The sequence below is a fragment of the Embiotoca jacksoni genome, unplaced genomic scaffold, assembly GCF_022577435.1.
Source record: "Embiotoca jacksoni isolate LCO1_2020_lvr unplaced genomic scaffold, fEmbJac1.0.p SCAF_2, whole genome shotgun sequence".
In the NCBI taxonomy this organism is placed as follows: domain Eukaryota; kingdom Metazoa; phylum Chordata; class Actinopteri; family Embiotocidae; genus Embiotoca; species Embiotoca jacksoni.
The window spans coordinates 21,958,248-21,986,101 of record NW_027185340.1 but is presented as its reverse complement, the minus strand read 5'-3'; the positions used below and the strand labels follow the sequence as shown (position 1 = coordinate 21,986,101).

At 39.2% G+C, this 27,854-nt stretch overlaps 2 protein-coding genes across 4 annotated transcripts; both read left to right on the top strand.

Annotated features, from left to right (window-relative positions):
* The first annotated feature begins 1,217 nt into the window (after positions 1–1,217).
* On the top strand, positions 1,218–12,380 carry hao2 (hydroxyacid oxidase 2 (long chain)). 3 transcript variants are annotated; one of them, XM_069153664.1, is made up of 8 exons: positions 1,218–1,236; positions 5,024–5,176; positions 6,671–6,822; positions 8,113–8,396; positions 9,437–9,655; positions 10,323–10,481; positions 11,701–11,770; positions 11,912–12,380. In XM_069153664.1, exons 1-8 carry the CDS (start codon positions 1,220–1,222, stop codon positions 11,965–11,967), a joined length of 1,110 nt encoding a protein of 369 aa, XP_069009765.1. In that variant the 5' UTR covers positions 1,218–1,219; the 3' UTR covers positions 11,968–12,380. The 3 variants fall into 3 exon arrangements, with proteins under 3 accessions (XP_069009765.1, XP_069009764.1, XP_069009766.1); XM_069153663.1 differs by having other exon boundaries at positions 9,434–9,655; XM_069153665.1 differs by lacking the exon at positions 1,218–1,236 and adding an exon at positions 4,179–4,349 and having other exon boundaries at positions 9,434–9,655.
* A 695-nt stretch (positions 12,381–13,075) lies between these two features.
* On the top strand, positions 13,076–26,725 carry LOC138201510 (kelch-like protein 9). Its single transcript, XM_069155063.1, has 11 exons — positions 13,076–13,173; positions 14,397–14,450; positions 16,072–16,205; positions 16,484–16,653; positions 17,529–17,661; positions 18,971–19,167; positions 19,638–19,713; positions 19,942–20,499; positions 20,771–20,950; positions 21,116–21,229; positions 25,278–26,725. Exons 2-11 carry the CDS (start codon positions 14,446–14,448, stop codon positions 25,772–25,774), a joined length of 2,064 nt encoding a protein of 687 aa, XP_069011164.1. The 5' UTR covers positions 13,076–13,173; positions 14,397–14,445; the 3' UTR covers positions 25,775–26,725.
* The last annotated feature ends 1,129 nt before the right edge of the window (positions 26,726–27,854 follow it).

Below are 27,854 nucleotides of genomic sequence, written 5' to 3'. Positions count from 1 at the left end.
GCCATTCAGCAGGTCTAAATGACTGACAGCTTTCACAGCACAGAGGCTCACATTCATCACACACACACACACACACACACACACACACACACACACACACAACCACGCTGGGGAAAAAAGACACCTGCAGTGAGAAAATAAAAAAGAAGATCCCAGTAAAAAGAGTGATAAATCATAGCAGTGCTGCCTGGTGGTAAAATCTGTGAAAAAATATATTCTTTTTTCACACAAAAAATTTTACGCTAGTTATAAATAGGTAAATGTTATTTACTAGATGCATCATTCCTATTTTGTTGTTGTTGTTATTTTGAAGTTTTTTTTTAACATCTAAATTAGAAACTTTGACTTTCAATATTACTTTAAACACCTTGTTCTTTAACTGAACTCAGGAAGCAGAGGTTTGTACAGTGTTTCTAGTGTGTAGTGCAACTTATAGTCACTCTATTCACGCGCTGTATACTGTAGTCTGTGTGCACATGCATTAAATGGGAGTCTGCTTGTGTTTTCATGCTCTACAGATGTTGAATGAAGCTTTTCATTCAGTATTGCACTGCCCTCAAGTGTTCATAGTTGAAAGCATATTGTGAGAGGAGCAGTGATGAAAAGATTTTTCCAGCTGACCGTAAAACCAGATGTACGATAAAGGATTGATCGTTTGATTAAAAAAACAAACACACACACAAAAATCTTTACCAATGGGTCAAATATAAACACAAGGGTTAAATTAGATTTACATGTCTCAACTAAAGTCTGATAAGGGGCTTATTTGTGACTTAAAACTCTAAAAACTGTGTCATTGCTTGTATTACTATTAGTAATTGTTGTAATTCTAAGCAGTAATAATTAACACACGGTAGTAGTATTATTTTATGTAGGTGAGTGTATTTGACACTGAATAACATGTTTATCAATTGTGGTTAAAGAGAATAAAGATGGTATAAAAGAGAGAAGTAATAGCAGTACTAGTAGTAGTAGTAGTAGTAGTAGACATGACTGATTGTAATACAGAATTATAAAGTCAGTTAATGTGGTGGATGTGGCACTACATCATCAGTGTTAGTAGTACTATCAGCAGTAGCTGTGGTATTGTAGCAGTTATGTCAGTATCATTATTGATGGTGGCAGCAGAATTAGTATCATTAGTAACCCCACTGCTTTCTGTTTTGGTTGTGGACTGTTCACAGGTTATGAGTGTCAGAAGAGAAGTTCTGCTGAAAGAATGAACATTTGTAATCGGTGAGTAAAACTGTGCAGAGGTCAGAAGCCGTCATCTGCTCTCTGTCTGCTGACTGTCTGTCAACACTGAAAACTTCTGTAAAGTCTTGATAGGGCTGGACATACAGCATTACTAATTTCCCTGTTATTTAAAAAAAAAAAAAAAAAAAAAGTATGATTTTTAATGGACCTTATAGACCTTGTTCACAGCAGACATTTTGACTTGTTACTGTGTGGGAAGCACAGGTGTATTAACGGTGGCTGCATTCCATTTAATTGAGGTCCTGCTGTTGTGCATGCCTGTTCACTGGCATGGCTTACTGGGACACTTAATTGAACTGAGCCATCATTAATAAACTGTGCATTACCTTCCTATCTGTTTTTAGTAAGTCAAACATGGCTTTTAAATGACAAACTGTAAATTACATCACATCATAAACAAAATACATACAACGTACACTTGCCTTTAAAATGTATAAACACCTCAATATCTGCCAACATTGAGGGGCTTCACTGTCCTTAGCACTGCTTTTCTATGTCCATGTGAGTTTACTGGAACAAGAAAACGATGGGTGATGGGTATTTTTTTTTTTTTTTTTTTTTTTTTTTTTAATATTTGGATTTAGCATGCAACAGGTTTGTATGGGACAAATCTGTGTTAGGCAGTGTAATTACTTGAAATGCATTTATTCAGTTTTTGACCGGTACCAAGTCATTTATATTTTCTTATTTTTTTTTAAAGTTTATTGGTTATTCATTTGTGAAAACTATTATAAATGATTTAATTATTAAGTGATAAAGATGAGTCAATATTTCTTAATGGTGAGAATGATCACTTCAACATTATTAGTAGAAGTAAACACAGATGTAGATCTGCAGTAACACAGTGGACACTTTTTTACACACTTCTATTTTTAACTATCATATTAAAACATATTTCAGTGAAATCGAGGTTCATGAAAGAGTTTGTGTTTGTTGTTATTGGGTCCATTGCTATGTTTGTTGTTTTTCTAGTTACGCTAACATTCAATAAGAATAAGGTGCTTCTTCAGGAAATCCTCTCCACTTCTTTTACTAGTTAAGGTAGGTATTTATATAGAAGTGGAGCTTTATTTTCCATTCTAAAGGCATCATGTAGAGAACAGTCTTCATACACATATGTGCTTTCACTGAAAAATCCTTGAGTAGCTTTTTTAGTCCAAAACTCAAGAATATTCCAAGTGCATTATTAGAAAGAGAAAATAAGAAAATTTTCACATTTAATAAACTGGAACTAAGCTGGTTTATAAGCGACTTAAATTGGCTTCATATTGTTTTTACATTTCTTTAATAGTTGTCTTTCATTTTTTTCATTCGTTGGTCATTAGTCATTTGTCAGTTGACCAATCACGGAATTGAATTCAGATTTTTTTTTTTTTTGCATTGCTATAAACTTTTATTTAAAATTCTTCAAAGAATCACTGCTGTTTTCAAAAATTAATATGGTGTCTCTCACTGGCCATAATATTTATGTAATATGTCCTGTTCTTAATGCCGTAGAAAGTTGCATTAAATACACTTATTGTATTTTAACCTTCGCCAAGAAACTTGCATGGGACAAAAGAAAAACCCTTTCAAATTTGGAGTGAATCCACACATTCTTTTTTAAGTATCAAAGTAAAAGTAGGCCTACAAACTATGTAGTCGTGCTTCCTGTCAATGGTTTATTGTTGTCTATTGTGTTTTCAGTTCAACTATATTGTTGTATTTATGTGCATTTTTGTGCTGTAGTGGTTGGAGGTTTTTCTTATTTTATCTTCTTCATGTACGGTTGGTTACTGTCATTTATAGTGATGCATCATATCCCATAAGATTATCATGTGTTTGGATTGTTTCTGTTCCATAACCAAGTATCGTTAAAAAAAAAAAAAAGGTCCACAAGCTCATAAAACAATACATTTTCAAGCCAATCCAAGTACCGTTTGAAATAGTTTATTTCACTTAAAAAGTAGGAGACTTTTTCAGACCATAAAAGAACATTTAATCCTTCAGTTTATCAGAAACATTTTAATTACAAATCCCCAAATTTGGACATTCGCGATTTTCACTGTACGTAAAGGGTATTAAAAACTGTAATCTCAAAATTAACTGGTAACTAAATCTGTCAGACAAATGTGGTGAAGTAAAAAGTTGCTTAAAATGGAAATACTCAAGTAAAGTAGAAGTAGCCTCCCTCAAAATAGTTTTTCGACACAGTACTTTAATAAATGTAGTTAGTTACATTCCAAAATGTTCACGGGTACCAGTAATCCTGTGGGATTCGTTACACAATATACTGACGTTACAAATTGCTCAAACGTGCTCTGAACCGGTACGATTCCATCGCAACAATCGTGAATTCATCCAAACATACTGTAAGTAGTGGCTGCTGTGGTTGCACATTTCCATTTCATAGAGGAGTGGACTGTTGGCCAGGGGGAAGTCAGTGCTCTCTGATTGAGGGATGTGAAACGAACCAATATTTCTCCAGTTTTGTTCTGTGAGAAACTTGATTTATTCCTCGATGACGGCATTATTTGGCGTTTTGGCTACTTGCTTACGAGCTTTTAAAAACATTTGTAAAATAGAGGAGTTGTATACAGTCCCTGTATGCATGTGCTACCATGTCGGATAGTGTGTACACAGTGTGTAAATATGTATGCCCATATGTACTAATGTATGTTCCATCTGTAGCACAGAGCATTGCGTCAGACGCCTCTTGTCCTCACTATAGTTGAAGTCACCATCAGCACATTTCCAGCTTGTGTAAACACAATAAGAGCGGGGTTCGCCCCCAGGTCACATCCACTGTCAGTGGCTTTCATCGTGGCTCCATGAAAGTTGGATTCTGATTGAAACAAAAGCAACACTGTTGACACAAGGACTGGCACAGGCGCAAGGAGGGGGAAAAAAAATACTAAAAGTAAAAGCGTTATTTTCCTTGCTCAGATGTCAAAGTGCGGTGGCTTAACTGGTGAGTTGTTGATTGATTGCGCTACATTTGCTGATAGGAGGGGAGTTTCAGTTTGAGCAGTGATGTCGCAACTTCAGTCCTTCATGGAGGCTGTGTCATGCGAGATGGGGGGATTTTGTTTGTGAAATATCAGTCACTTGTGGTAAGTCTTGAAGCTGTAACTTCATACATACACAGTCTTTCTTCAGTGTGTGTGCTGTTGTTGCCTCTGGCTTTGTCTCACATGAAATGCAACAAACTCTTGTTTCCAGATGAAACTGGACGGGTACAAATATGAGATCTGACTGGTTGTGGTAAAGGCGGAAAAATTGATAAACATGTTCAAGAAAGTCAGCTGTGTTTTGTATTGAATGAGGAGATATTTTGGATCTAAAATGTCTTTGTTTGTACTCAGCATGTTCTTATTTATGGTCTGTCCATATGGTGAAATGTTTACCCTTACAGAAAAAAAACACATGAACTTCACATGTAACATTTTATGTGATCATGTGATTGTGCACGTGAAACCTATATTTTGCCCATGGGAAACTTGGTTTTGGGACAATTTCATGGTGTAATGTGTTGAAATCCATGTAGTTTGTCATGAGAAAACCTTTATACATATTTTTTCCATGTTATCATATGTTAAAACGAGTGGTAAACACGTGTCATACATGTGATCACGTGTGTCCCCTGTGGAAAAAAAATGGGAAACTTATTTTTTACAAAGGTAATCTTGATATACCATACACATTGTTGATTATCTCCTTGTGATTTTTCAAGTATTTAATTGTAAAAGTATGACATTGAAACCTGATGAGCTCTTCTCCCACACAGAGAGGGAGGTCGCTGTGCAGAGATGGCTATGGTATGCCTGACAGACTTTGAGGAGTATGCTAAGGAGCATCTCTCAAAGGCCACCTGGGATTATTACGCAGCCGGAGCAGACGAATGCTGCACCAGGGACGACAATCTGCTGGCTTACAAAAGGTACACTGAGAAATAAATACATGTTCAAGAACATCACATGTGCACATAATTTGCCTTATATATTTAACATATTAAATATATGAGACAACACAGAAAAAAGAGAGTATTTTTGATGAAGTTACGACCACATTCATGCAGTTATTGTTGAGTTAAATGCAGTATAAACCCTTTTGGACTCCACATTACACATCATGCCATCCTGAATAAAGTAAAGTGGACACACATTGTCTGTTAGAATAGTTTTAATAGTGAGCTGCAGACTGTGTGAGGACACAGCCTGTTTTTGTGGACTTCAGACTGCTGTAATTGATTTCTGTATATGCAGCCCAGTATGTGCTGTTGTGATGCCGTATAATCACTAACAGGCTGTTCCACTTTACCCAGTGTTAATGCTGCAATGTTCCTCCAACCTCCTGTAGTGACTGAGGAAAGTTGCATGAGCACTGGGATCAATAAACAGGCTCATGATTTTTATTTTTTTTATTTTGTCAGGACTTTTTCTCCTGAGTCTCGTCATGCATTCCTCTCAGCTGTTGTAATATCTCCATAAAGACAGACACTTTTTTTTTTTCTTATGTTGATGAATCTGTACTTACTGAATGTTTTTTTCTACAACAAATCAGTTACTAGGGATTTGTTTGCTGATGTGTTTGGTTATGGTGTCAGTCTGGGTTGTGTCCTGAGAGTCTATTCACGTTCAAAGATGTAGAACTTTTCCAGCAAAGCAAAGAATCTCATTACCTCAGGAAAGATTTTTCTGTTTCTCAGCAGGTTAGTTTGAGTCCATGGTTCGATTAGTTTGAATCCAAATGAGAAAAAATTTTGCAGAAAATGAAACTTTTTACATTTTGTACACGACATTATACATTTTGAAGTGAAAGATTTTCGGTGGTATTTTTCAAATAGAATCAAATTGATGTGCTGTCATAGGAAACTAACAATAACTAAAAAAAAAATTTAAGTAAAATTTAAAGCAAAGCCCTAAAGTCGGGCGTTGTGGCCATATACACAACAAAATAGTAAAACAACATCAACTTGTCGACTATGAGAGATATTGCCATGAGATTCATACTATAAAAGATATCCTTTCAACTTGAACTTGACTGATAAATCGGCCAGCAGAAAATTTCATAGAAGATAAAATGCTTAAAGTGTGTGTGTGTGTGTGTGTGTGTGTGTGTGTGTGTGTGTGTGTGTGTGTGTGTGTGTGTGTGTGTGTTTATAGTTAATAATAATTCACTTCCCAGTGAAGTTTACTTAGATTTGCTGGATAAAACAAAGACATCCCTGTCTGTTCTGTTTGTTTTATCCATAAACAGCTTCTCAGTTGTACTGTTCATGTCAATATAGTAAAATTGCTGCTGTAATATGATCGTCACCCTCTCCTACCTTCTATATTTGTTCAGATTGTCATAACATGCCTTCCTAACAGATTGCTGCATTTTATTAGTTGTGATGTTATAGTTTCCATGTTCATCTGTACTTCACACCCAGGATTCGACTGAGGCCTCGTATCCTGCGGGACGTGTCAGTGAGCGACACACGGACCACAGTGCAGGGGACAGAAATCAGCTTCCCAGTTGGTATCGCACCGACAGCCTTTCACTGCCTGGCCTGGCATGAAGGAGAGGTGGCCACAGCTCGGGGTGAGGACTGTGTGTGTGTCTCTGTCGAAGTGTATGTTACTAGGTTTTAATCCAACAGTAATATACACAGCCAACACTAGATGGGAGCATTGCATTAATTTTGTGCTGTAAGGTGATGAATGCGGAACATCTTTTCTTCAATCTGTACAAACTAAAATCTTGTTTGTGATTCGCTTTTCATAAGACAATATTTCCTCCTTCAAATTAATTTAACCCTCAACGGGTAGGTTGCCTATTTGAATAGGCAGCCTACATAGTTACTGTTAAAGCAAAAAAAAAAAAAGAGTCATAATGACAGTTAATTTATAAAACCATTGGCAATCCACTTCGGTGGAGCCACCTGACAACATACAATTACAGCTGAAAGGCCCTGGCGCTTACAGTTTTAATCTGCATGCATTATGCTTGATTTTAGTTTTTTTTTATGATTTTCTTATTTTTATTTTATATATCCATTCTGGAAAAGTCAAACTGACAACAGCAGATCCTTTCTTATTTTCTGTCTGCATCTACTCAATAACATTATGATCCAAATAGGCTTATCAGAGTTTTACTGAGGTGTTGTATCATATCTTTTGAGCAAAACATCATGAATCAGTCTCTCTTGCTCTCTCACTCACTGGTGTAGCAGACTATCCACTGCAGAGTAACATAATTATCATTTGGCCCTGGTGCATATATTTTTCTTGGGTTCCTTCCCACCCATTTCCCAGCATGCCTTCTATCCTCAGTAACTTTTAAGAATAAAGAAACCAAGTTAAATTGGTATTGGTGATTGGTAGAAAATATATGTAGTTTTGATAAAAACGTGCAGTTTTAGAATATTTCAATAAAGAAAAATGCAGATAGCCTACATAGAGGAGGCTGTGACTCAAAACCATAAGTGTACAAGGTGGGAAGGTGAAATATATACCTGTACATACACATTTCATGGCAACCATAAAAAATTCAGAATTGCAAGTGACATTACTGATTATAATGAAGGCCTGTGGTAATTACCATCACATAGGCTACCTGAGCCCTAACTACCCTAGTTAATTGATAAGTTATATTAGTGATATATTAGTGGCATTGAGTACAATAATTAGCAAACAGCAATAGTAAAAATGTATTTACTTAGTGGATAGGTATCTCCTGTGCCATACATAGAAAGGAGACTCTGTTGATGCCACTAAAAGGCACATAGGTGATCAGAAAATGTGTAGTTTATTGACACTAAAGCCCTCACATTTACATGTAAATCCCACCTTCAATGACCGCTGAAATAATTTCTTAACTTCCACCACACAGCCACAGAGGCCCTCAACACCTGCTACATCACCAGCACATATTCCACCTGCTCGGTGGAGGAGATCGTGGCATCAGCACCAAATGGTTACCGCTGGTTCCAGCTGTATGTGTACCGGGACAGGAAGCTGTCAGAGCAGATCGTGCATCGAGTAGAGGCTCTCGGCTACAAGGCCCTGGTCCTCACCGTCGACGTCCCCTACACGGGAAAGCGTCGCAATGACATTCGCAACCAGTTCAAGCTGCCGCCACACCTCAAGGTCAAGAACTTTGATGGCGTTTTCCAGGTGACAGTCAAAAAAAATTAAACATATTCTTCATACTTTTTAAAATCAAACAACATAGCAGAAAAGATTGAGTTAAGACAAAGACCAGCCTGAAAAGGTAAAAGGTAGAAAAGAGCAGCCGACAAACAAAAAAAAAGGTTTGGTTGATTCACCAGTTCACTGATGTAATATTGCATTCTTAAATTAGGTAACCATTTTATGTTCATACTGTTGCATCAGATGTTAAATTTTAAATGTCTTGTTCATTATTTTCAGACATTTCCTTGATATACAGTATATCCCCTGGTCTCACACCAAAACTTGTAATACACCCGCTGTCCACTAGAGGACACCATGTCAGAGTCATGCTTGCCTCACCTGGGGGGGAAATGTACATGCAAGTATGACCCGGGTGGAAGGATGTCATATGACAGTGGGCATGTGATGAAGGTCATGTGACAGAGGTCATACCAAGAAATACACAATGGTATAGTCCGTGCCAGAAGCTAGGTCGGTGGTGGTTGAAAGGATCAAACCCAGAATCATCACTCAGGATTTGAGCCAGTGAAAAAATGATGTGGAATTTGCTTTAAGAAATCTTTTCCTAACCTAAGTAGTATTGGACCAAGCAAGATTTATTTTTCCTAAACCTAACCACATCATTTTTTTGTTGACGAAACCTAATGACCCTACGTTTCACGCCCAGACAAGGCAAAAAGGGAAACCGACACGATCTCCTGTAGAGGACTGATGGGTGTATTCCACGCTGTGGCGTCACACTGGGCTAATCTTGTTAACTTTAGATTTCATTGTTACTCATTTCATTACCTTGGCACTAATTAAATACAAATTACTTATCACAAATTTCTGCATCAGAAATTATTTGTGTGACCTATGAAATATGGCCACACATCATACACAGTATATCTAAACACCAAGCGACTAGAAGCGTCAAAGTGTCCACAGTAGTTCAGGCATTATCAGTGACACCACCAGCTCAGTATATTTGTATACTAAGTGGACACTTACAGTTGTACTTGTACCACATGCACTATAAGCAGGAGACTGGAAGCCCAGAGGAGTACGGGATACCAGCTAATACCTTGGACCCCTCCATCAGCTGGAAGGACGTCTATTGGCTGCAGTCCATCACCCGCCTCCCCATTATCATCAAGGGCATCCTGACCAAGGAGGACGCCGAGCTGGCCGTGGAACACAGCGTCCAGGGCATAATCGTGTCAAACCATGGAGGGAGACAGCTGGACGGAGGCCCGGCCTCGGTAGTAACTCACCACATTCATCACGACTTACTTCATACTAAGGATTATATAAAAGCATGCTTCCTGTTAGTATTATAGTGAAAGTAGTGGTAATGTTCATAGTTGTGGAAATACAATAAGAGGTAGTTGTACAATACACCAGAATGCACCCAAATAAAAAAAAAGTGGAAGTGAAATAGACTTATTAAACTTATAAAAAGCAAAGTAGCAATGACGATACTGCATATTAGTGGCATTATTTCTACCTTTCTAATAAGTGTTGTAGCAGGATTAGTGCAAGTGATATTAGTACAAGGAGAAAATATATATGCTGTAAAATGAAAGTCAGGAGTTAGATTGTGAAGGTAGCACTCTTCCCTCAGAGCTGAATCAATCTTCTTTTCTAACTTGGAGAGAGAAAATTAGCTTTTTTTTTTAAATGTCAAACTATTACTCTAATGTTACAAGGTTGCTCAAATAGTATTTAATTGTGATAAAACCGAGTCATAGATATCAAAGATAACTGTTTGTTTGTGAAACTTTCACACTAATAAAGCCCTTTGAACTGGATATTAAACAGAATACAATCACAAAATGTTTCTTATCCTGCAGTGCCTTACACTCAGAGATAGTCATTACTTTTTAATTAATTTTGCCCTGGTTATATCTTCACCTGTGTTGTCAACAGATTGATGCGCTGTCAGAGATCGTAGACACGGTGCAGGGCAGGATCGAGATCTATGTGGATGGAGGAATCAGGACAGGAAGTGATGTACTGAAAGCACTGGCCTTGGGAGCCAAGTGTGTGTTCATTGGCCGCCCAGCAGTGTGGGGCCTTGCGTACAAGGTATGACTGATGACTCTGCTCTGTGTGTGTGTGTGTGTGTGTGTGTGTGTGTGTGTGTGTGTGTGTGTGTGTGTGTGTGTGTGTGTGTGTGTGTGTGTATACTGCGTGTTCTGATTATAACAACATATTAAGGTGTTTCTTTTCAGTGAGATGTTATTACTGAAAACTATCTGACGATCTTGACAGTTTCCTCTCCTGTTGAGCCTCAAACACACATGTACAGGCTCCACTGCGCCAGAGTCCTTAACCGTTTTCACAGTCATTCACATAGCTGTAGTTCGGGCCTCGTCATAATTTACAGAAATTAATGCCTCTGGGCCCTACTTTTGTACTTGCGCAAAACTGGTCTGAGCACGGATCCAAGCTTAATTGCCATTCGGTACAGTGCAAAGGGCTTTTTTCATGCATCAAATTGCTATTTTCATGGATTAGCATGAACTGCTCCAAAATGGGTAGAGCTGTACAACAAGGCGCGTGTCCACAAAGATTCCCTCGTGGAGTGCAATTTCGAGGTTTATTTTTTTACTTAGCTCAGGCCATTTAATTCATGTTTGTAAAGTAAAGTTTGACATTAGGGTTAGGGTAACCCACTTGACATTTCTGATGCAATTAATTTACTAACACCACAACATCAGTTTGGAGCACATTGCTCTTTGAGTGTTGTTTATAAATGAATGACATTGGGAGCCTTGAGTCAGCGTAATTCACTTATGCTCACTTCTCAACATTGTTCCAGCACCTGATTTCATTATTGTGGATGAGAGTTATTTGCTTACTTTGACATTTAATTAATAATGAAATTGCACATATAGTTTTGGGTTAAATTATCCACATTTCCAATGTGTAACCTGATATGCTATCTCCGCTGCAGTGAGTGTCTCGGTCATTGATGATGAGTAGCTGATTAAAGTCAGTTGTGAACACCTTTTAATTATCTATTCTTCTTATTTTACCACTGCACCTCGTTTCGCCACAGATGCACCTACATTTGTGTTAACTAAATTACCAAAAAAGTTGGCCACACCCACATGCATTCCCAGCGCACAGAACGTACACCTGCATTTGTGCTGCACCAAGATTGATGAAAATAAAGCCCTTTATCTGTCTTTGTCATTGAAAAAGTTAATCAATGACAAATGTAATCATTGTATTGCTAGATTGTTGGACTACAAATTGTATTTTGTCTTTTATATTAATCATATCCTGTGTGATCTTCCAGGGTGAGGAAGGACTGAGAGAAGTACTGCAAATCTTAAACGATGAGTTCCGTCTGTCCATGGCTTTATCAGGTATGTCTGAGATTTAACATTAAATCAGCTAAAAGGGATCAGTATAAACATGCCCATTTAATTTTGTGCCAAAAAATACAGCAATATTTAATCTCATTTTCATTCTATTTTTTTCTATTTATATCTACCTATCTGATTCAGGTTGCAGGAACGTCGCTGAAATCAACAGGAACCTCATTCAGTTCTCCAAACTCTGACATGCCGGCCGAGGGCAGTACTGTGGACAATAAACAGGACTCACTGCTGAACCAAACCATTGGTTTTGAATAGAGCCTAAGATTTTATAATGACAAAAAAAATTACCTCAGAACTCATGTCTTTATCTTTCCAGCAAATACCGTGTGTCTGACATCCATGAATATGTATCCATTAAGGATTGTACGAGTGAGAGAGTGTGTTGGAAACGCTGAGGTGTCGGTGGCACATTTAGCAAGTGATTTACGAAAGTGTTTTTGCTTTTGAATTGGGAAGGATGGAGGCACTTATCAGGAAACCAACAAGTTTCTTTTGGTTTTATTGTAATGAATGCAACAGGTAATGACACACTGTACACTATGGTTTGAAATGCTGCCAGTGCTTGTCCTTGAATAAACTCCTGCTGAGATGACAATGGCCTGTTTGTGGGTTTATGAATATCAGGGGATGACAGGTGTAGCGGCAGCTGTTACTTTATGTGATTATATACTCAAGTAAAATTTTGTTTACAGTTCAATTGAAGGAAAATTCAAGTGCAATATTTATCATTTACTATCTGATCAAGAGTGTAAAGACATTTGATTTTAAATTGCACACCTGAAAAGTGATCAGTAAATACAGTTTGAGCTACAAGTCAAATTCGCACCGACATCTAGAAAATACAGTAAACTGTGCACTCCATTTTTAAAGATCAAAAGACCATTGTGTCTGTTGTCTCTGCAGAAGAGTTTGTTGTGTACGTTGCATGTTTTTAGCTTCCATTCAACACAAGGCATCATGCCATGAAACAAACACTGGACTGAATGATAACCTAATTTAGAACATACATGCCTCCTTATGTGATATAGTTCATGTGTTTTTCAGGTGATTAAATGCCTGCTGTGTGCCTGTGTGCTCAATTCAAAACTACAAAAGTAGCTTGTGAAACTTGTTGCTTCTTTCACAAGTGTTACGCTGTGCGGTGGATAGCATCAAAATGCGGAAAGAGGCAGACACTAAGAAAGAGAAGTAGCACAGGAAGTAACTGAGGTCTCGGTTAAGCTACAGGAACAGTGATGCTCACTCAGATGCTTCAGTTCTCCGACTCCAGCTGGTGCAAGCGCGGCAGACATTTTCTACTCCATCTTCCTCTCAGGGTTCGGGGTCACTTAGACGAACAGGCTGGAGGGAGGCCTCGGGTCCAATCTGCTGAGGAGAATTTCTTCCAGGTAGGTCACCCACAGTCATCAATGTGAGGTACTTGCACAGCACATGACAATAAAGTACCTCTAATTCATATGTGCATCCTCAAGTGTGTTCTGTTTCAGCTGCACAGGAAGGTAAATACAAGCTGAATTTCAATTCTATTGTCTACCTCTGATGTCTTCTCAGCTGTCAGTTAAGATGGTGCTCGAGTCTCTATGCAATATATGTCACAATGTTTTATGTAAGAGGTGATTTAAGGTGAACAGCAGGCAAGCCCCGCTAAAACAGATTTATGTCTTTATATGCTTTATGAACATTCACTGTGAATTTGACAAATTTTATGATAAGATGCCACAAGGTTTGAGATTATATTTCATAAAAGCCCTTGACTCAGTGTGGTGGAAGGACATAAAGATGCCAAAAGTTGAACACAGTAAAATACCAATAAAGAACCTTTTTTTCCTCCGACATCTTATACGTTATCAAAGCAATCTCACAGATGTCCCACATATGTGCCAACGTATTAATGTGGGAGGCAGTGAGTGACATCATTTAAGGAAGGCTGTGCTGTCTCATACATAAAATACTTTATCATCTGTGTGCAAACTAGTTTCATTATTAATTAAAACGCAAATAAGTCTAACATGCTACAATATAATGAAAGATTGCACTGCAGTTAAAGAGAAACAATAGAACATGCAACGGTGATAACAGGTGTAAAGAAAACTAGATAATGGTCTGAAAAATATGATGAAGAATGTGATGCATTTAATACTAAAGATATTTATAAATTATAAAGTGAAAGATTTTTGGTGATTATTTCTGTGATAAATGCCATTTTGCAAGGAGACATGTAAGATACTGGGAATATTGAAAAAAATAATTAAGTTCAGTAAAGTTAGTATCATCGGCCACTAAGCAAGGCCACATCAAACACACAACTTCTCAGAGTTTGAAATGCCGTCAAAACGAGAACGCCACTGGGAAACATCGAGACAGTTCTGTCTGAATTGTTGAGTAAGACATTTGCCATATATTTGCTGATATATTTGCAATTAGTTTTTGTCTGCCATTATTGTAAAAAAATTTTAACACTAATGTTTTACTTTGGTGTTTATTGTTTTATCCGTTTGCTATATGTTTCAGTCTGTGTACCTTTCTGATTTCAAAGTGTATTTGGACCTTACAGTTTAGGGATTTTACACTTTGAATAAATTGATAAGTTGACTTTTTTCTCCCCATGTAGGAGGTGTCATCAGCGAAACAACAGCCGTCAACCCCAAGAGGCCAATGAAATGGGGTAAGAGAGGTTTTGGGCTTCAGTCCTTCCTTTTTATATTTCATCATTTCTTTTACATTACATTACATTTCATTTAGCTCATGCTTTTATCCAAAGCGACTTACAATAAGTGCATTTCAACCATGAGAGTACAAAACCCAGAACATTTCTTCTCTGAATGTTGCATATTTTCTGCCATATGTCAACACTCGTGTATATTATGTAATAGAAATGGGTTGAGGGTGAAGTTATAAGCTACTGGGGCAAAATGTTGAGGTAAAGACTATTTCAGAAGATGATAGAAACAAATGCTACTTATTTAGAGATGAAATTTGTTAAGTATTTAAAACAGTTTGGGTCTCTGAATATGTACAATTGTAAAAAGTGTACAGTAATTAAAGCAAGTAGTAGCTGCCTAATACATTTGAATTGTGTCTATAATCATACTTGAAAAACTTTTTTTTTTTAAATTTAAAAAAAAAAAATAATAATTCAGAGGTGTTCTGTAGATTATGGTTTGGTGGTGGGTTTGTCTCTGTAAAATCCATATACAAAATTTATGAGAAAATGTAATACATTTTTCTAAAAAGCTGTTTTGCGGGTGGCACCGTAGCGCAATGGTTAGCATTGTCGGCTCACAGCGAAAAGGTTCTGGGTTCTCTCCGGGTACTCCTGCTTCCTCCCACCATCCAAAAAAACAGGCATCTCAGGTTAATTGGTGATTCTACAAATTTCCCTTAGGCGTGAATGCTAGTGTGAATGATCTTTGTTTCCGTCTGTCTCTATGTGTTGGCCCTGTGATAGACTTACAACCTGTGCAGGGTGTATCCTGCCTTCGCCCAAAGTGAGCTGGGATAGGTTTCAGCCCCCCTGTGGCCCTGTTCAGGATAAAGCGGTTATAGATAATGAATGGATGGAAACTGTTTTGTTTGTCAGGTCAATGGAAAAGGAAAATGTTTTGACCCACTATGAGTTTCTGAATTATTAAAATGGAAAACTTGAACACTCTTTAATCAAAAGAATTTAAAGAACTTGTTTATTTTCCTTCTCTGAGCATTTTTCTTTTTTTTTTTTACCTACCTGAGGGTGAGCACCTTTAGCAGCAAACTGTTTTAAGAGAAGTGGTGAACTTTAAAATGGTCCACTGTTTCCTTCTTTTCAGGTAACAAGACATGCAATACAAATCAGATAAGGGCCTTTTTAAAGTCTTATAGAGGAAGCAGGCCTTCTTGTGGAAAAGAAGCTCCATTGACCACATCTTTTCAACTGGAGATTGTTGAGTCTAAGTCTTTGGGCCATAGACATAATTAGGGTTTGTAAATTCTACTGAAAGAAGTGGTATTTGAACACAACCTTTAAGGAAGTGCTGAGAAACAAAACATGGAGAATAAGTCTTCCATTTAAAACAATTACTGAAACTTTCAAAATAAACGTTGGGGCATTTGTTTAGTAAGTGTACTGTTACTACTCATGCACTGGTTTTGTCTTCGGTTGCTCGAAATTGATCGTACATACAAGGCTTATAGTACCAATCTAACATCCAACATCATTATTCTCCAAAGTCATATACCTTTGATCACCACTTCACAAAGTCACACAGTAAAGCACAACCTTTACTTGGTCTATGACTTGTCCTCTGCAGGGGAAACAGCGATGACACCGGACCGGGGAGGCTGAGCCGCAGACTGTCTCGTCTGGGCAGCAGGCATCAGTCCAGGGATCCTCCGAGACCTCCGGCTCAGCCAGAAAGACCTCCGGCTCCACCTCTACAACAAGGTGACTGCTTACTATGACGTTAGTGTCCAGTGTGCTCCATGCACACATCTCCCTTTTCTTTCTTTTTTTTTTAATGTTTTTTTTTTACGTCCAAATTGTTAAACTTGCTTTCAATGTGAGATGTTACAGTAATAAACTGAGTTAGTTGTACGGGCATCAGGAAGAACATCAAACCAACAGTCATGAATGTTTAATTGTAGGTTTTCCAGTTCCATATGCATTATACATGCAACAGACTTTCCTCATCTCTCAGTCGCTGTTCTCCATTTGTGTTGCAGATGACAGGCCTCCTCCACCAGTCCCCGCTCCACCACAGGTTCCTGCTCCTCTCTCTCCACCCATCGAAACACCACCTAAACGCCCCGACAAAGCAACAAAGCCCAAGCTTCCTCCTCGGCCGCTGTCCAAATTTTTCAGTTGCACTGAACATGGAGCAGCTGTATTGCAGGTATGTGCAGCATTAGTTTGTGCATGGCTCATGGTTATGAGTTTATTTCCAGGCACAAACATGTAAAAAAAATATATTTTTTTTTTACATTTCAATTCAGGGTTAATTGCAAACTTGACTTCTTTCCTATTATACACTGAAAGTACTTGATGAAGCTTTTAACAGAATTTTAGCATTTTCAAATGAACCATAATTACTTTTGTCTCAAAGTAAAGACTACATTGCACATACAACCCCCAATTACAAGGTGGATTTTATTTCCTTTCTTTAAAACAGTGAGTGTCATAAACCAACCCGGTATCACGCCAAAGCCTGCAATACACCCATCAGTCCACTAGATGATAATGTGTCAGTAACACGTTTTAGCATCATCCAGCCATTAAAAGTAAGGAGCCTTAGGTTTTAGGCACCAAAAACCATGTGGCTAGGTTGAAATTTGGTCAGTGTGGCCTCGACCCTGACCACTCTGCACAGTGACACCCGACGTTGTCACTGTGTGGAGTGTTTGTACACTTTCACATAACCTCCTTCTTTGGCTCAGGTGTGTAGTTTTCAAGCCCAGGCGAGTCAGAACGTGACACTGATACGGTTTCCTCTAGTGGTCTGGCCAATGTATTACATGCTTTGGTGTGATACCAGGCTGTAAACGTATTCTACATATTTTTCTCACAAGCTGTTCTCACTGCATTTTCACCCAAATAAAAGCGTATTTCCACCAAATCTGAACACAATTACCATAATAAAGAGACAGATAAAAATACAGTCAAGGCCACCAATTCCCTCAGCAGTTTCTCTACATTGTTATGAAATTGATTTATTCGTGTTAAAACGGAACGTAGTAATCTCTTTCTGGCATCCCATTCTCTTCTCCAAAGGGGTTTGATAGCTTTCGCGGAGATAAAACTCTCTGTGACGTCGTCTTGGTTCCTGGAGACAGCAAAGAAACGTTCCCGGTCCACAGAGTCATCATGGCTTCATCCAGCGATTACTTCAAGGCCATGTTCACAGGTTTGTTCTTCTATCTTATGTGACTAAAGGCAGACAACACAGAAAACTTAGCACCTTGAATTGAAGTCAGTGTGAAGTATTGAGTCCACGAATGTAACATAAAAATACAGAAAATTATAATTGGTTAAAAACTCCTTTATGTAAACAGAAAGCATCGGAGAAGTGTTAAAAAGTAAAAAGCTGATTTGTGTTGTTGTTGGGTAACAGCAGGTTCCTAATGTTCGATCTGAGAGCACAACATCTATTCGATTGGAGGGAATGAAATCATTACAACACAAAGACTAAAATTCAGCATACATATAGTATGGTACGATATTAGAGCAAAAGTACAAAACTTTGCAAAGGCCCTTGTAAGAGGGCAGAACGTGAGGAATGAAAACTGTTGTGATCTTTGTAAGGCAAACATATGCAGTTAGTCCGTACATTTTACATAAAAACTTAAGAACTGCCAGGCTATCGTCAGCATGCTTGAATGCTAACTTGGATAAAACTAACATCAACCCTTAATACTAGTGGTAAAAATATTTAATTTCACAACGTAATTATTAACATGTCTTTACCAGATGACATTGCAGCCTTGTATAATACTAAAGCATGCAATACACCACAAGAGGATATGGTTTCAGTGTCCTGTTTTAGCTCACCAAGGCGCAAAAAGTACACACATGCATGACCATAGTCAAAGAAAGTGGTCGTGTGAGGGAGGTCATATAATGATAACATACTGACATAAGGTAACTAATTAAAGTTATATAATGTACATAAAGTAATTTAGATTGAAATATAAAATGTGGTTTATGTATAATTACTCATTTTAACCCAAACCATGACCTTTCCCTAATCCTAACTAAATAGTATTTAGCATGATACTGGGTTAAGCATTGCTACTAAAGTATTAAATATGCATTAATACACATAAATGCACATTCTACCTTGTGGACTTTTTTTTTTCAAAAAGCTATTTCATTTTAGAAAGTAAATCCAAAGTACAAACAAAATTCATGTTTTCACTGTGCCACAGTTTCACTTTTAAATAACACAAGTAACAAAAGAAAAGAAGAAGTATGTGTGGAACTTCTGATTCACTTCTGCTTTAACTTCCTTTCAGTTGCAGCTTCAAAAACACATTTGACCCCAAATAGAACCGTAATAAACTATTTGTATAATCCGCATGTTGTGCATGTCTGTCCTTGTATCTTGCTGACTGTGCACTTAGCTTCACGCCTGCCCAAGACAAATCCTCTGAAATGATGCATATTCATGCTTTCACCTTGTCTTTGTCTCTTTGCACGTGGTTTGTCTTGTTCAGGAGGCATGAGGGAGCAGGAGATGAGAGAGATCAAGCTGCATGGGGTCACTAAGTCGGGTTTAAAGAACATTATAGACTTCATTTACACCTCCAAAGTCAGCCTGGACATGGGTAATCTCCAGGACACGCTGGAGGCTGCCAACTTCTTGCAGGTCATGCCTGTCCTGAGATTCTGCAATCAGCTTCTGAGCAGTGAGGTCAGTCTTACGAGTCACATCAATTTATTAACTATATTCAGGTAGATTAGAGGCCTAGCTGCCCTCTGAGTGCTCTACATCCACACTGATGAGTGAGCAATGTTCATGATAGTCACAGCAAAAGAGGGAAGAAAATGTATAGCAGAGCCCTTTTTCCTATAACGTTAACAGGGAGGCTGTGGCTCAGATGGTAGAGTGGGTTGCACACTAATCAGAAGGTTGGTGGTTCAATCCCCAGTTCCTCCTGTCCACATGCCCAAGTGTCCGTGAGCAAGATACTGAACCCGAAGTTGCTCCTGATGGTGTACTATCGGTGTGAATGTGCTCCTGATGGCAGCACCTTGCATGGTGATCTGTCTCTATTAGTGTGTGAATGGAAAAACCATGTTAAAGCACTGAGACCAAAAGGTGATAAAGCGCTATACAAGTACAGACCATTTAATCTATTTTCTGTGTTGTTCTTTATGCAGATCACTATTGAAAACTGTGTGGAAGTCGAGCACATCGCCACAGACTTACTTCTGGAGGATCTTCAGGATAATATAGGTGAGTGATACTCACTGATCTACTAGCATCATAACAGAACAATCCCTGTGATATCTGTAAAGGTACACGGACTGAGTGGAGGGTGTTATAAGTATTGAGCTTTTGTGTCCAGGTTGTTAAACTCCCTAAAACTAGACTTGCTTTTCATCCATCCATTGATCCCAAAACTATAATAAACTGTGTGTTTTTCATTATCATTGTTGACTGTCTTTTTCCTATCAAACCCAGTTGGGTTTGTGAGCCAGAACCTCTCGGCGTTGGTGCAGTGTGGTCGCTACCTGCAGCTCTCTGAGACCAGCATGGCCAACACTCTGGCCAGCAATTCACTAAAAGGTTTCTCCGAACTGGAGCTCTACCACATCGCCCGTGGATGGCTGAACCACGACCCTCCCACACGCCACTCCTCTGTACACGCCCTGATGCGCCACATTCGTTTCCCACTGATGAGCCCCTGTGAGCTGATTCAGATCTCCCAGGATGATGAAGAGGGAGGCGACTCCATGATGCGCTCTGAGACAGCTTGTGTGAACCTCCTGTTGGAGGCCAGCAACTACCAGATGATGCCCTTCATGCAGCCGTCCCTCCAAACGGAGAGGACACAGATACGTTCAGACGCCACTCACATTCTGGCACTGGGCGGTGTGATGCGGCAACAGCTGGTGGTGAGCCGAGAGTTGAGGCTGTATGATGAGCAGACAGGCCATTGGAGGGCCCTGAGGCCCATGGAGGCGCCACGCTATCAGCATGGTGTAGCTCTTCTGGGTGGCTTCCTCTTTATCGTTGGAGGTCAGAGCACCGACAGTTCACACATCACATCAAGTAGTCAGTTCAAACCACATGAGTTCATTTCACATGAGACTTTAATTTGGGATGATCCAAATCAATTCACATAAAATGTTATTGATATTGAGATATGTATAATATCAGTCCATGCATGAAACTACTTGATAACCTGAGGCATGCCTTATTTGAACAGGTGCTGTAGTCTTTAATATATCGAACAAGGCCCGCACATTTAAAATTAATAATCTAACATCGATTCTTGTTAACCTCACAGGTCAGAGCACTTACGACACAAAGGGTAAGACGGCCATCGACAGCGCCTACCGCTACGACCCACGCTTCAACAAGTGGCTTCAGATTGCTTCACTCAATGACAAAAGGACCTTTTTCCACCTCAGCGCTCTGAAGGGGAAACTGTATGCAGTCGGAGGAAGGAACACTTCAGGAGAAATTGGTGAGCTGCTCATTTGTTTTCATTATCATTTCATTTCATAAAAACTGACATACAACAAACATACGAGGTGAAACAAAAAAATAAACATGACTCAGGATTCTTTTCTTGTCCTTGGATGAAAGAATCAGGCTAACATAAACTTAACATCCCCACGATTTCAACCAGACACGGTGGAGTGCTACGACCTGAAGAAAAACGAGTGGACTTTTGTGAGCAACATGGTGGAGCCTCACTATGGACACGCTGGGACAGTTCATGGGCACCTCATGTACATCTCAGGTAGGATACCACCATTGGACACACAGTCAATGGTTATCTTTATAGTCTTATTAAGGTGTCTGCCATTTATGAAGTAGATTCATGAATCCTTTGGATGGGTGCAAACTTTTCACTTATAATATTTTCAACTCGTGTGGATGCAGCGTGGCCTCAGTTTGTACCATCTAGACACCATATGATTGCACAGTGTCTAACTTTGTTTTATCTGAACACTCCTTTAAATGCAACTGTGGAGTTGTTTATTAAAACAGTCATAAAACACCATGATGATATGAGGTCATGTTAACACAAAGTTTCAGTGATTCAACACAAATTTTCAAAAGTTAAACAATGTTTTGTAACAGCCAACCCAATCTTATTCCAGGCATCAAATAGTCATGTCACCGCCTGCAGGCGTCTCAGATTAACAAAAGGTTCAGACTACTCTATATTTGTGTCTTTAACAATGATAACTATGACAGATTAGGCTATCAAAGTGCCATACATTTTTGCCATGTATTTGTCTGGAGACCAGCTACCAGCAGTATCTAGCAGTATGGACCGACACTAGATGACTGCAGGGGCAGGGTACATATAGTCCGGGGAGGTGATCAGGGAAATGAGCCACCTGCGGGTGGTGATCTGGGGAGAGTGGTGGCAGCTGCTGGGACCGGTGAGGGGCGTGGTCATGGGAGGTGAGGAGAGGAGGACACAGAACACATGGGAAAATAATAACAAACAGACAGGGGAATGACAGAAAACATGAGGAGAGGTGATTGGGGACAAAACAGAGGCGCAAACAGTAGGAGCAGACAGGAACCCTGACATGAGGAGGTCAAGAAGTTGTCAATCATGGCTACAGAGGGACTGTATGTGATGTCATCCTATTGGTAGACAATATTAAACATGTTACATTAAATACATTATTAATTATTATTAATTAAATACATTACGTTAAGGAAATAATTCACTTTCATTACTGAAAAGGAATCCACATTGACTTTTGCTTTCTCGTTGACTCAAACCATGAACACGACCAACCCCAACCTCCTCTCTACACTGACTTTATCACTTTTTCTACTCCATCACATGATGCCCTTCTTCAACCCAGATAGTCATGGTACCGATTCCATAGGGCACGAGGCTTAGCTCTCTGACACCAATGGCTTGTTGACAAAACAACAGGATTTGATGATCTGATAATGAGAATGGAATGAAACTGTACACTAGCACAACATTAATGCTGCTGATTTAATAAAATACAAACAGTATTGTGAAGTCTTTGTGTCTGTATGTCAGTGCTTTCATACTCAATATGACCATTTTCTAAACTGCCGTCTCAGTTGTCAAGTTTAACTAAAACTAAATGGATCGAGAGCGATCATGACCACGGTCATGGTTTGAGCTTCATAAAGCTTGCCCTTGTGTTAAAAAGAAACCGATATTAGCTGATATTAATCATAGGCTCCATGCATGACACACAGCTGACAGTAAATGCTCTGTAGCACCAACCATCTAATCACACTTCCTCTCAAAGGTTTCACGTAGCTGTTCAACAATGCAAGGCAGCTTCTCTATTTTTTACTGACTGTTTTTTTTCACACTTCACATTAACACAACCATGCAAAAATAATTCTAGGTATTTCAACAAATGACCTTCTTTTTTGTTTGCTGCAGGCAGTCTTGTAATGGTGCAACCAGGTAATGGGAATCTGGTAAAGTCTCATAAATAAACAACTTAACCAATAAATTATGAAGGTCAATCGAGATATTTTAAAATGAGTTGGTTCTTCAGACGCAACGAATTTGTCAAACCACAAAGGATTTTATTTTTGTAGAGGATGTTCATCATGTGGCCTGGCAGACACCAATAAAATAATTGTTACTCCCCATAGAAAAATAAATCTTCCATTGTGTTTAGGACAATTTATCCTATATGCTGACAACCTACTGCCATAGACTGAGCTCTATTATTATTATTAAAAAACATTGGTACGTTTTACAATCAGATCCAACCAAATCCATGGGTTTGAAAGAATCACCATCAATAGTTCATAGAACAGGACTAAGAGACTACTCTGTACATACTAATGTCAAATCATTTCTATTGGGAGGAATAAGAAGAGAGATTATACACACCTCCTATAATTATTGAGAGATACGTGAGGATAATTGTTCCACTCTGGTGCACTCAGAATGAGCAGAGCATTATCTATTCAAAATCATTGTTGAAAAACTGGCTGAAAATATTTTTGATGAAGCTCGAGGAGAACCAAAATGTTAGTGTGCAGGATTTAGATCAGACTGTAATTATTTGTTAAATTGTACATGATCACTCACAGATTTGTAATCATGTTACAAGTGTGTTTCAACTCAGCAGCTCAAAGCTGTGCACGAGACTATAATCTGTTGATTATAGTCACATCTCAAACGAGGTTATCTGCAGGCGAAAAGTTCCACAGGATGAGTAATAGACAAAACATGTGTTGGCTGACCCATATGAAACCATTTCCTGTTTAGAGGCAGATTCTCATGAGCTGTTCTCACTCTGATGTAAGGTGAGTGTCAACCCAGGACAGAAAAAAGGCGTCTATAGTGTTGAGAGCAGAAATCTAAGTTTCACTTACAGGACTGAGAACCAGGAAACACAAAGGTCTGTGGTTGAAGCTAGCCACAGCATCTAGCAACAAAGTTAAAACCCACACTTCTCAGAAGACAGACCATGCTGGTAATTATTGTTCATTGTTCATTTGTAGAACACAGCAGATAGTAGAAAAGTACAGTAGAAACAGTATTACAGACAGTAGAAAAGACTGTATTTAAATAGTCTCCACCCGACAGTTTTTGAGCTGCAACTCAGACTCAGTGAACATATTCAATATAACTTAAATAGAAAGACAAACTCACTTAAATTTATTTGATTCTCCTCTTTCCTGTAGGTCTACATCATAAGGTAATTCAATGCGAGACTGCAAAATGCTAAATCGGAGGAAGAGTCCCATTACACAGCAATGAACTTATCGAAGTGTTGAGTCTAACATGTTAACACAAACAACTGCCTTGCATAGTTAACACATCCAGCAGAAACAGCTCAACATGAAAACTCCTGTCAAATGTTTCTGGCTTCATTGACTCATTGAAAGTCAGTCTACCATTCAGACTGTAATATATAAGACCTGGTTTGATCTACCCACGCCTGACTGTCTCGGTGGGCTCTGTAAGAAACAGCTGCAATAAATGTAAAAAAGAAACTCCTCATGCCAATAAACTGAAAGCATGAGGACAAAACAGATGAAGATCAAAAGTCTCTCATTTTGTCTTCGGTGTGCTTTTATGGTAAAAATATAGTCATGAATACTTGTAAAACACTGCAATCATATTGGAAAATATGTGCATCTCTTTTGAACATTCTTTAAAACTACATGCATGTTTCCATATTATTTGTGCCTGTTATAATTGTTTATTGATTTTTTTTTTTTTTTAGTTGGAATGCCCCTGTTTCCCTGGTCCTCCTGTTCCACTAACACTTGTTTCACTTAAAATAATATGCAGATAATTTCTTGACTATTAATTTAAGTCGCGAGCTACCCGGTAGCTCAAAGTAGCTCTCAAAAGAAAAAAGGTTTGAGACCCCAAATTTAAGTTTAGTAAAACAAAAGGGGTCATCACAATGTTCAAGATGTTTGCTGCTTGATCAAAATTTATTATTTGAAATTTGAAAAGACATTTAAATGTAATTTACACAGCGGGTTCAAATCCAAAAATCATTTGTACACTGACAGCGTAAACAAAGAAGAGCAGATCACACCTCCTTTGATTTGTCTTGGCACCCTTTGTGCAGGTTGATCTCCAGGTTAGGAAGCCTGAGACCAAACTAGCTAAATGTATATACAGAAAAATAATTCTAACTTTCTTCACCAGCTGCTACAGCAGTTTGTACATGTATATAAAGAATCTAATAAAGTTGTAATATATCAGTCACATTGGAATTTGGTATTGATATTAGTCCTTTTACATCAATAAAATATCTTGTGTTTCTTCAACCACTGACTGTTCCCATGTCACACAGGTGGCATCACCCGGGACACCTTCCAGAAGGAGCTTTGGTGTTACGACCCGGTCGCTGATACGTGGAGTCGTCGAACCGACATGATGGAGCTCCGCGGGCTGCACTGCATGTGCACTGTGGGCGACCGACTCTACGTCATGGGCGGGAATCACTTCCGGGGCAGCAGCGACTACGACGACGTCCTGGGCTGCGAATACTACAGCCCGGACACAGACCAGTGGACGGTGGTGGCGCCGATGCCTCGGGGCCAGAGCGACGTCGGCGTGACGGTGTTTAACGGGCAGATCTACGTGGTGGGGGGGTATTCATGGAACAGCAGATGCATGGTTGACGTTGTGCAGCGTTATGACCCAGAGCAGGACGTGTGGGACAGGGTGTTCAACGTGCTGGAACCTCTGGGGGGGATTCGAGCCTGTACATTGACGGTTCATCTGCCGGAGGACTCGGTGGATGAGGCTCAGATACAGGAGTGCCCGCTTCCCACAACAAAGAACTGATCACCACAGACAAGGGGGGTTTCCAGCTTAGACCAGAACTGGCATGACAAAATGTAGCTGCAAGCTATTAAGATAGCAAAACAGGAAATAGTGAGGGATGCAAAAGTTTCATGTGTAAGCAAGGCTGGTTGTCTAACATTAGAATTCTGCAATTTGAAACTTAAACACATTTCTGCTTTTAGAGTCATTTCCTGTCCTTTTATTATCTGTCAGCCGCGTAGCATCTCTCCTGCTCTGCTGCTCGTATTCTGTCAGTCTAAAGTTACAGTATGTAAAAGCCAACTGTCAATGTCCCCCAAATGAAAGGTCAAACCCAACCTCCCTGATGATTCATTTGACACAAGTCATGATCAATTACAAAGACCTTAAAGCCATCTCTTCACATAAATTAAACCTCAGCATTAAAATAATGTTATAAATGGATACAGCTGGCACCATAACAAACACTGTCTTTGTGGCCTGTTACATAGCTAATTTATTTACGCTAAAAGGGATAAATTGAATTCTCTGTTGGCGGACAAAGGAATACACAGTGTGGCTCGTTCCTTGGTTTTTGGGGGGTTTTGGAAGATAAGCACAGAGTCATGAAATGGCGAACGCTGACAGTCATGCTTCCCCAAGTGTTGTAGTTGAACCAAAGAAAGCCAATGGACCGTTTATATCAGTTTTGATACCTTTAATAAAGCAAAGCGGTCATCTTAAAGTCAGCGCCCCTGCATATGGAACTGTGCCTGAGCTTGAGAAAAAATGTTGAGTCACTCCTGTTTGATACAGATCCATTCAAAAGTAAGGAAAGAGAGCAAGAAGCTTCTAGATTTAGCTGCTGTACCATGTTACCATAATACAAGCTCAATCAGTCATTGGCACCAGAAGGATAAATGTTTGACTTGGTATGTTTTGTATGTGTATATGCAGTGTTTCCAGATAAAATAAAGTATATATTTTAATGTTTATAGTACATTAAATCATGCATCATTGCCTCTCAGGCCCTACCAGCTCCTTCCAAAGCTACAAGCACATTGGCACATACATAAACATAAACACACGCACACACACACACACACACACACACACACACACACACACACACACACACACACACACACACACACACACACACACACACACACACATTCTTGGGTGTCTGAGGTCAGTGAATGACGATAAAACTACCCTTGAAACGTCATCCATCACCTCCAGATAAGACAACAAACAGCTGTGATATCAGCTGCTCAGCCAAGGCCTTCGTTCGCTGAAATTCAGACAGTTCACTACATCAGTGTGTGACACCTCAATTGTGGAGCTGACAAAACCTTTATCATAGAAAAGATGCCAAAAGCTATTTTGAATGCATGTGTGACATAAATGTTGCCGTCACCCTAGGTTCTTTCACCACAAACGAACAACAATCAGCCAAAGTACAATTTCTGACCTGTTTATTCAAACCCAAACAACCCCAATGACTATGTGCTCTCCTGCCCAGCATCTGAGCACCCGTCCCACGTCCAGCCAACCTGCTGCCCAGTGTCCCCAGGACCCCCCCATCCAGTGTCCTACCAGGTGCTTTTATGTGGCGAGAGAGACAGTCAGTGATTCACTGCAGCTGTGCTAATTAAGCCTCTTCCAGGCACCGTTCACTGAACCACCCCCACAATCAGTCCCTCCTGCAGCTGAGCCAAACCATGCCCCACTACCACAGCATGTTTGCAGCACTTTTCAGTGAGATGTCAGACATGAACTAATTTTACTTAATGAGTTAAAATATAGTAAATTAAAAGGTGTTAAATGTGGCTCAACATCATGATGCTTCATGTTCTAAACACTGAGGTGTAAGAAAAACATCGCCCCTATATATGATTCTATTAGTGGCTGCAACACTCAGAGTTTCCACCACACTGCCACCTGACCCAGTGTACCATTTACTGAGAAAACTGCAGCCGACTATAATTAATCACTGTGACAGAGAAAACGTGTCTGGCCATCTGTCAGACATATGTAACTTTGAATGGTCGAATTGTGTTTTATTTGGCTGACGTGGCCTTGTACCTTCCTCGGGGGTGGAAAGAATTTAAGTGCTTTT